The 9,281-nt window shown below is 59.8% G+C and overlaps 2 protein-coding genes across 2 annotated transcripts; both read right to left on the bottom strand.

Annotated features, from left to right (window-relative positions):
* Positions 1 to 224: 224 nt before the first annotated feature.
* Positions 225 to 6,802, bottom strand: LOC118901163 (autophagy-related protein 9B-like). The gene is made up of 12 exons (XM_036864254.1): positions 6,798 to 6,802; positions 6,705 to 6,761; positions 6,357 to 6,518; positions 5,692 to 5,833; positions 3,403 to 4,157; positions 3,085 to 3,238; positions 2,705 to 2,884; positions 1,753 to 1,989; positions 1,454 to 1,587; positions 1,180 to 1,276; positions 486 to 606; positions 225 to 399 (listed from the first exon to the last, which is right to left on the bottom strand). Exons 1-12 carry the CDS (start codon positions 6,800 to 6,802, stop codon positions 356 to 358), a joined length of 2,088 nt encoding a protein of 695 aa, XP_036720149.1. The 3' UTR covers positions 225 to 355.
* On the bottom strand, positions 6,505 to 7,622 carry LOC118901150 (autophagy-related protein 9B-like). Its single transcript, XM_036864235.1, has 2 exons — positions 7,085 to 7,622; positions 6,505 to 6,958 (listed from the first exon to the last, which is right to left on the bottom strand). The coding sequence occupies exons 1-2, from the start codon at positions 7,620 to 7,622 to the stop codon at positions 6,855 to 6,857; spliced, it is 642 nt and encodes a 213-aa protein (XP_036720130.1). The 3' UTR covers positions 6,505 to 6,854.
* Positions 7,623 to 9,281: the final 1,659 nt, after the last annotated feature.

The raw sequence follows: 9,281 nt of genomic DNA, 5'->3' as shown, positions 1-9,281 counted from the left end.
CTAAAGCATCCATGGGGGTCTTTAAAGAGGGCTCGGCGTGCCCTTCCACTCTACCTCGTCCGATCTCCTGTGGTTGGAGAAGAAGCCAGGGAACCTGGGGGAGGCAAAACTCTTGACAAGCAGTCCAGGGGTTTAGGTTCCAGAGATGACCATCCCCATCACCCCAAATTCCCACCATTGTTCCCATCCCTCCGAGTCTGACTCCACCCAGTGTCCTACTCATTGCCCCGCCTCCACCCCAGTTAGACAATACTGAGCGTCAGCAGCTCTCTCAGTCGGTGCTAGTGGCCTGGCCAGGCTCCTTCTGGGTGTCTGTGGGCTCCTGAAACCCTCCAGGGAACAGATTCCGGGTCCTCTAGGTTCTCCACTGCTGTCTGGGGCTGGAAGCAGGACTGGAGCCTGGTGAGAAAAGCCATCAGCTGGGCAGTGCCATGATACCTGCGGTTCACCCGGGGTCTGTCCCCCGCACACCCTGAGCGCCTCACCACTGGACCAGGATGGCTTCTCCTCCTCCGGCGAGAGTGTCTGCGGCGGGCTGGACCAGGGCCTGGACAGGGAGGAGGCTGAAGCCTCGCCCCACAGTTCCTGCTGCTGCTGCCGATGGAGCTAAACGGAAAGGAGGAGAATGAGGGGCTCCCTCCGGCCCTGCAGCCTGAGGCCCAGCCCCCAGGCTCGGTGCAGAGGGTGCTGAAATCTCCTCCCCCACCCTCAGCTTAGAGCCTGTCCCTGGCTGTGCGGGGTTGTGGTTTGGTAGGAGTTTGCTTGCCTCACTCAAAGCAGAGCTGCGTTCCACCCCCAGCTCCACTGCTTGCCGCCTGTGACCTCGAGCTGGTCGCTTCACTTCCCCTTAGTGCCCTCATCTGTCAAATGAGGACAAAGACCAGCCAGTGGGTGGGGCTGTTAAGAGGATTACAGGAGAGGAGTGCGAACAGCCACGTGTCCTCGCGTCCTCGCCCAGTGTCCCTCGGGCACAAAACCTGCCACCTTTCTTTCCCTTTCTGCCCCCACGCCCTCCCTTCGCCTTGTCACCAACAAGGGGCACCTCTTAGTTCCCCTCACCCTCTTCTGAACTGTGTTCTTTCCTGTTGGGTAATTCCTTACACTCCAGCCCCTCCACACTCTCCATTTTGTTCAGCTGCTTTCTCCCCGCATTTCTCTTTCTGGCACCCCTCTACTCACCTGGTGCAAGTAAATGGCGTGGAGACTCATGTCAGCAGACGCAAGCTCTGGGAGCTGGGCCAGCTTCTGGCCCCCAGTGCCTCCTGGGGACACACAGCTAGAACAGAGGGCACAGTGGATGAAAAAAAAGACATGTCCCCCGGTCCCCACATGCCCCAGGGAGGGCCAGGCTTCACCTCCCCTTCCTGACCCCCCCCCCATGCCCCTGCACCCTTCTCCTGGAGGATCAGCCCCATCAGCCCTGCTCCCTGCGTCTCAGGCCCCCACCCCTCACCTTGAGTCCTGGGTCATTCGGGAAATGGAGGCCAGGAGGCTGGCCGTGGCTGCAGCTGGGCAGGGGACTATGGGGCTCAGGTCCTGGGGGGGCCCGAGGGGCTGCATCGAGAGGTTGGCCGGGAAGGCCTCCTGCTGTGCGCAAGAGAAGAGAGGGTCAGAAGAGAGGACAGGAGGGGAGGCGGAGGTCTAAGGAAGGCAGGAGAGCAGGCTGTCAAGCCTCTTAATACAAGAGGTGAGGCAGAGGGAGGGGAGGGGCCGGGGGGTGAGGGCAGCAGGGCAGGCCAGGCTTCGACTCACCAGAGGGGAGGCAGAGTTGCTGAGGATCCCGGGGCTGAGGGGGCTGCGAACCGAGCTGGCGCCCCAGGCGGCCGCGTCTTGTTGCACCCGGCCTCGAAGGTGCCCCAGGAACTTGGAGCTGTGGCCTGGGGGGCACCATTGTGGATGAAGCAGGGAGAACCTCATCAGTGAGAGCTCAGTCTTCCCGTTCTCGGCACGCTCTGACAGTGAAGCCTCCGCCTGTCCCTCCGAGAGCCACTGAAAGCAACCACAGTCCTTCAGGTGCCGCCAACAGCACTTTTTTTTTTTTTTTTTTTGGCCGTGCCACGTGGCTTGTGGGATCTCAGTTCCCCTACCAGGGATGGAACCCGGGCCCTGGCAGTGAAAGCGCCAAATCCTAACCACTAGGCCACCGGGGAACTCCCGTGAACACCACTTTTATAGCTGCAGTGGGTGTCCCCTGGGGTAGGCAGGACGGGAGACACTAGCCCCCCATTCCTTCTTTCCAGGTGAACTGGAAAGAATGGGGACTAGCTCAAGACCACCCAAAAACACAGCCGCAGAACTGCACCTGGGTCCAGACTCAGCACTAGGATGGGGCGTGACCTCAGTGTTTTGCCAAACCTGTGCGCACTGGATACCAGGGCTGGCCTGACTCCAGCCCCGTCCACTGACCGAGACGTTTCTCGGCCTCTCTGATGGTCTTCGTTCCCGTTTACAGGTGTTACGACATGCTGGGACCTCTGGCAGGGCTCTACACACGTCACCTCACGTAATCGTCCTAACAGTCCCACGCACTGGCTAGTCATTGTCTGCATTTGACAAATGAGGGCCCTAAGGGGAAGTGAAGTGACTAACTCGAGGTCACAGGTGGCAGGCAGTGGAGCTGCGGGTGGAACCCAGCTCTGCTCTGAGTGAGGCAAGCAAACTCCTACCAAACCACAGCCCCGCCCAGCCAGGGTCAGGCTCTCACCTGAGGGTGGCCGTGGCGCTTCACATCCATAAGGGCAAAGGAACAGATGTCCCCAACCCCGGCCACATCTACAGTGAAGTGACGAAAAAAGTCAATAATCTCCAAGGCGCGAGGGCGAAACCAGAAGAGCAGAAACAGTGGGGTGAGGAGAGGCGACAGGAGCTCCTCCGCGAGGGAGACCTGGGGAAGCAGGGGTGAGGCTGGGAAGGGCTGCTGAGGGCAACCAAACTCGCCAAGCAGGAAACCTCCAACCCACTCATTCCCCGACGCCCGGGAGGGCCAGCCCTGAGCCCGTTTGTCCCCAGACACCGCAGGCAGCCAAGCCGACACCGCAGGCAGCCAAGCCTCCTCCGCAGCCCCGCTACGGGCGTGACCCTCACCGCTCGGTATTGCAACAGCCGCGCCATCTGCCGGTAAGCGCTGGTCCTGCCGGCAGGGCCGGTCTCCTCCGGGAGGTAGTGCATGTGCGCCAAGGCCGCCGGCAGCAGGATTTGCGGCGGACGCCCTTGGCCCTGCTCACCCGGAATGAAAGATCTAGAGGGCGGGATCGGGGTGGAGAAGGGGCCTGCCGTTCAGAGGATGCGCGGCTGGGATGCAGGGCTAGGGGGCCACTAGCGGTGAGGGGGGTAGGGGATGCGCGGGAGGCTCAGCCCCAGGACAGAGGAATGCCCCCTCCCCGGATATCTCCCCCATTGCACCTGGCCACGGTGGCCACGATCCCGAGCGCGGTCATGGCGGTGAGCACGTGCTCCACGGAGAGCACGTCCTCGTCGTAGACGGTGAGCACGAGCAGCGCGGCGAAGAGCGCGCCGGCGAAGAAGAGGAGCTGGCGGGCGAGCAGCGCGAGCAGGGGCGCGGGGGGCGCGGCGGCGCGCAGGAAGGCGGCGGCGGGGCAGTAGGCGCGGGCCAGGCGCGCGCGCAGCTCGTGCGGCAGCTCGTTGAAGTGGCGCAGCTGCAGGCGGGCCAGGCGGGACCAGCGGCGCGTCCCCAGCGCGCCGGACTCGCGCCGCAGCACCTCCGCGCGGCTGTAGAAGGCGTGCAGCAGCTGCCAGGCCAGCACCAGCGGGCTCAGCGCCAGGTTCACGGCCGCCAGCAGCAGCACCGTGCGCCGCCAGCGCGCGGCCAGGGCGGCCCGCCGGTCGCTGCGCTTGTAGGCGTCGGGCAGCTCCCAGCCGCCGCGGAAGAAGGAGAAGGGCCCGCGGAAGAGGAGCAGATCGACGTTGAGCGCCAGGCCGCGGCTGAGGAAGGCCGCGCTGCCTCCCCAGGGCACGGCGCAGCGGGCCGGCAGCAGGCCCTTGTTGGCCAGCGCCACCTGGTAGTTGGTGTAGCGCAGGATGCGGTGGTGGACGTCCAGCTCCGTCAGCGGCCTCGGCTGCACGCACAGCCCCCCGCTCCTCTGCAGCGCCAGGAGGCGGGACTGCACCTCTGCCCAGGGCACCGAGCTGAGCTCCTCCTGCGGAGAGGGGACGCCTGAGCGCCAGCCACCTGGATTCCTCTCCACGGCGATGCCCAAACTCCCCGTGACCAGAGATGCATCCCCGCCGTCCTCACCCAGTGTCTCTCGGGCACGAAAGCTGCCACCTTTTGCTTTCTGCCCCCTCGCCCTCCCTTTGCCTTGCCACCAACAAGGGGCACCTCTTAGTTCCCCACATCCCCTTCTGAACTGTGTTCCTCAGGGCCCTGCCCCTCCTGAGGCCGTGAGTCATGTGCTTCCCAGGAACAGCTCATAAACCAAACTCTACAGGTATCTGAGCTCAGCTCCTTAAGAGCAGGTTTTCCTGGCCACCGCTCGCCCCCCCATGCCCACAGCCCTACACATAAAAGGTACATCACAGCTGCAGGTAACAAGGCAGTCTCTTGCCTGTTCTAGGGTACCAGCCCGCTGGGCCCAGAAGCCCCCAAACTTTTACCTCAGCATGCTTTGAGACACACACACACACACACACCCCGCCCCATCCCACTCCATCGGATTAACCTTCCCAAAACAATGGCCGTGTCCCCATCTGGGGTGGAGGCTGTCAGATCTCACTTGGAGCTCATCTGCAAACCTCATTTTCGCCCAGTTTCACCCAGCCTCCCCAGTCCAGCTTAGTCAAGTCCCTCCAGGCCAGCCTCTCCAGTCCATCCCAGGGTCTCCCTTTCCCCTGGAAGGAAGCGGGGAAAGAAGGAAGGAGAAAGAGAAGGGTCAGGCACCTCCTGGAGGAGCAGTGGTCCAGCTCCTGATCTTCCCTGCCTCCATCCCCAGCCCTCGCGGCTCTTCCCTGTGCTATGGCTTGTGCTTCTGTACTCAGGTGGGCTTTCGAGAACCTCTCCCCTTTGCTGCACAGGAGGGCTGTGTAAAAGGCTCTGCACTGCAGAGAGGAGCAAGGAGAGCCGGCTGCTGAAGGTAGCCTTTGCGCTGTGCCTTAAAGAAAGAACTTGGGTGCAGAGCCAGAAGGAGCAGGAGCAAGACGGAGAGGAAAGAGCGAACGAAGTGTGACCAGGGACAGTGAAGGGGCCGACGAAGTAGCTTCCTGCAAACAGGGGCCAGAAAGCGGGGTGGGCTCACCGACGGGGGCCTGAACACTCAGTTGCAGGCTGGTGGGTCAGTCTCCTTACTGCTGCCCAAAGATGCTCATTGCTTCCCCTGCCTGGGGTTTGGAATGCCTCCCCACCTCCTAACCTTCCCAGCCCAACCCCAGTTCCTCCTGCTCTGTAAAGTCAGGTGACTGCCCTCCCTCTAAAGACCCATTGTTTGGACCACAAGCACGTGACTGTACCTCATCTTCCATAACCATCTACATCAACTACGCTCCACAACAGTAAGGACCTTGTGTTCTAAGGGGAGGTACCCCACTTCCTAACATTATTCGGGGCCAAGGGTAGGTGTCACTCAGGCCTTCTGCCCTCTTCCCAGTGGATCCTTCTGTCCGTACAGCCCCCTTACTCCTTCCCATCCTCTGCCCCCTGACATGGCACCCCTCCACAGACACGCTCACCCAACTCACTGAGGGCATGCACAGGGCTTCCCTGTAAAACACCCGGATGTCCCAGTAGCTGAAGAGTTTGCAGACCGAGCGAAGCAGCTGGAAGAGCCAGAAGGCAGCAGCCAGGATGAGCAGGAAGACCAGCAGGGGGCTGGAGCGGATCCTGTGCCGGGTGGGGCAGACAGAAGAGAGAAAGTAGGGGCCCGATGGCAGGGGAGACCAGGCTTGGGGAGCGATGGCGGTCCCGGAGAGGGGACCCAGCCAGGCCAGTGGTTCTCAAAGTGTGGGCCCTAGGGGGTCCCCAGACGCTTGTGAGTGTCTGCAAAGTCAAAACTTTTCATATAATATTAAGGTTTTCTGCCATTTTCATTCGCATTCTCCCAAGAGTATACAGTGGCCTTTTCCAGAGGCTACGTGACATCACGGTCACAGTCGATGGAATGTGTGTTTGTACGTTCTTAGGTTTTAAAGCTGTTCTCAACTTTAATCTCTAACAAGGTAAATATAGATAGGATTCTCATAAACAAAAGCTCTTGGGAGTTGGGTTCTCAATCAATTTTAAGTGTATTAAAGGTGGCCTGAGACTAAAAACTTGGAGAATGGCTGATCTAGACCAAGGAACAAAAGGAGGGGAGGCTTTTGTCGGTTGCTCTCCCCCGTCACCTCCCCCACCAGCTGTCACTCACCGCTGGGCACACTGGGATGAGGGTAGGATAGCATCTGACAAGGTCACTTTGCTGTGGAGCGACCCAGGTCTTGTTCGGTTTTTTGGTTGGTTGGCAAAGAGAACGCTGTAATCCACACAGCGAAGAAGGAAGGTTGTGAAGGTGACAATGAAAATGAATTGTCTGGGACAGGAGGGAGTGCAGTGGTCAGGCCTGAGGGCTGGGAGGGCTCCTGTCCCAGCCTCCAGGCCCGCCCGGATTAACCCATCCTGCTGAGCCCCTGGGTTGCCTGGGAAGGCGCTGGCGGACTCAGCAGGCACTGCTGAGGAAGCAAGGGGAAGACCTTGGGGTCTGGGACAAGCATCTCACCCCAGCTGGAAGACATCCTCCAGCAGGATACAGGCAAAGCCACTCCTCTGGTGGTAGCTGTAGATGTGGCAGGGCGTCAAGAATTAAGCCTACGGCATGATGGGCCTTTCCTGAGGACGCCGACTCCTCAGCCCCCAAGTCCCCAACCCACTACACCGCTGTCTCCCTGCCTCCCGTGCCCCTTCTGCCAGGCAGAGCACAAAAGGATATCTTGGTGAAGAAGCTGTCCAGGTTCTGGACGTGGTGCCAGGAGCCTGGGCACAGAGGGGAGAGCGTTGGGACGCCCCTGACTCCGTGCCCTCAAGCCTCTGCCAGAGGCCCAGCCCGGGGGACACTCTGGAGCCCTGAGGCCCTCCCCAGCCCCACACCCGCCCGCTCACCTCGGAGCCCTTCAGGCACATGAAGCAGGGGCTGCTGTTCCTCCCCATGGAGGGCTGAATCTTGGGACCCCTCAGGATCACAGTCATCCAGCCGCTCATAAACCTGCTCAGGGACCAGAGGGCCTATCCGCAGCCCAGGAGGGTCCTGGGGGCATCGGCGTGGGGGAGGGGCAGAGTGGGACCCCCAGGAAGGGGGAGCAGAGATGGGCGTCATTGCGGGCCGGGACTGCGTGGCGGGGGTAGCGGGAGTGGGGAGGGTACTAGAGCGAGGCTGAGAAGCCCCTGGGGCCTGCACCGCTGGGAAGGGGGGCCCCGGGGCTGAAGAAGGAGCTGAGGAAGGGGTGCTTTGTGTGTGAGGGGCAGGGGCCAGAGAGAAGATGGAGACCCTCCCTCCCCCAGGTCCCCGACCCGGAGGAGGAGGAAGAGGAGGCAGTGGCACGGGGAGGAGGGGCAAGGATCCACGCCCCAGGTCTCCCCACCGCCCCAGCTGCCCCCTGGTCCGCACCCCACCCCACCCCCCGCCCATTTGCCTCACCATCAGGCCAGCGGCATCTCCTGAAAGCTTGGAAGGATGGGAGCTGCTGCTATTTCTGAAGAGGTCTGCGTTGCTGAGCGGGGATTTCAACAACCAGCACGGTGACAACAACAGCCCGGTGACTCAGTTGGGGGAGGCCTCAGGCGTCCCAACTCGCAGTCACCAGTCCGACCACTCACACCCCTTCCAGGGCAACCTGCAGCCAAACCTCTTAGGGCCCCACCTCCATGCCTGGCAGGGCAGTACCTTGAGAGACACGAGCAGACAAGCAGCAGATGGAAGGAGATCCCTACGGTCCCACCTTCAGACCCCCCGCGGACTTAAAGCGGGGAGGCCAGAGAGCAGCAGCCAAGAACAAAGACAGAAAGAATCCTAGTGAGGACTATAGGGCTACGGGGCCAAGATACACAGCTTTAGTTTCTTAAAACCTTATCTCAGAAAAAAACAAAACAACTTATCTCCCCTCCCTATATACACACACACAGAGTGATCAACAGAGAAACACTTTAAGACCAAAAACAAAAAGAAAAAAAGAAAATGAAAAAGGCTACATGTTTTGCTTGTATGACAGTGCTAAGGAATGGAAAAGGGGAGACCGTCTGACTTTGCAGCCAGGGTGGGGGAAACCGAGGAGAAGGAGCAAATGAAGAGAGGAGAGGCAATTATTTTGGATGTGAGGTGGTTCTTGGAGCTTTCACAGTAGGAAAGTGGGGTTCCTCAGAAGCTCTATTATGTTTACTTATTTATCCTCTTGAAACCCTCTCTACCAAGTTCTGATCCAGTTTTGGGGGCCCCCTGAGAAGCATCAGGGCTGACCCAGCAGAGGGCAGCTGAAGGTCTGGAATTTGGAAGGGCAGGTAATTTGGATGCCCCAGGGATGAGCTGAGTTGAGTTCCTTGTTGCCACCTCAAGGAGGAGGCGGAGGCCCAGGCATCTGGTATGGTGGCTTGTCCAATGCCATTCCTGAGGCCCTGAATCATCAGGTTTCCTACTGAAGTCCATTCCTGAGGTGCTGACTCAGCCACCCAGGTGTCAGGGCCTCCAGGGCTTAAGCCCAAGTGCTGATGTAGGGACCAGTGTCCAAGACATGGAGACAGAGGAACAGGGTACATCCCAGACTGCCCACTGGAGGAACTTAGAGGAGGAACCTGTGCTTCCTTCCTGGGAGGGGAATTGTCATAGTAGCTCAGGACTTGCATAGCTTTATTCCCGAGCAGGAGGCAGAGCTATGAAAACAAGACTCCTGGTGCCCAAAATGGAATCCCACACTGCAGAGGGGCTAGGAAATTCCCATGATCTCTCTGAGACATCTGTCAAAATCAGATATGTGGAGTTTCCTCTGGTCTCTCCCCAACCTCACTCACCCTGATATTCCACCATACTCACTTTAGGACCCTCCCATACAGCCTCCTCACCCAGCCCAACCTCAGACTAATCCTGACACGTTTTCCTACCCAGTTTCACTCCAGATTCATCGATGAACAGCCTCCCTACCACCGGCCCCAATTCACGTCAATTTATTATTAAGGACACTTTTCCCTACCAGGCATTTGGAGGGGAAGGAGGGGACGGATAAATGAGACAGAGCCACTACCCAAAAGGAAGTCACAGCCCAGTGGGGAGGCAGCTATGCAAACAAGTAATTACACAGAAGAAATAAGT

Source organism: Balaenoptera musculus, chromosome 9 (genome assembly GCF_009873245.2).
Source record: "Balaenoptera musculus isolate JJ_BM4_2016_0621 chromosome 9, mBalMus1.pri.v3, whole genome shotgun sequence".
NCBI classification, from domain to species: domain Eukaryota; kingdom Metazoa; phylum Chordata; class Mammalia; order Artiodactyla; family Balaenopteridae; genus Balaenoptera; species Balaenoptera musculus.
Note: the sequence above shows the minus strand (reverse complement) of the source record. Positions and strands in the feature narration are given on the sequence as shown.

Excerpts from the sequence above, each read along its gene's own strand:
- LOC118901150 (XM_036864235.1), bottom strand. The coding sequence starts at position 7,622 with ATGGTGAGGCAAATGGGCGGGGGGTGGGGTGGGGTGCGGACCAGGGGG. Across the intron at positions 6,959-7,084 it reads TGTGCCTGAAGGGCTCCGAG|GCTCCTGGCACCACGTCCAG; the intron begins GTGAGCGGGCGG and ends CTCTGTGCCCAG.
- LOC118901163 (XM_036864254.1), bottom strand. Across the intron at positions 2,885-3,084 it reads GGCTGTTGCAATACCGAGCG|GTCTCCCTCGCGGAGGAGCT; the intron begins GTGAGGGTCACG and ends CTGCTTCCCCAG. Across the intron at positions 607-1,179 it reads ACGCCATTTACTTGCACCAG|CTCCATCGGCAGCAGCAGCA; the intron begins GTGAGTAGAGGG and ends CTTTCCGTTTAG.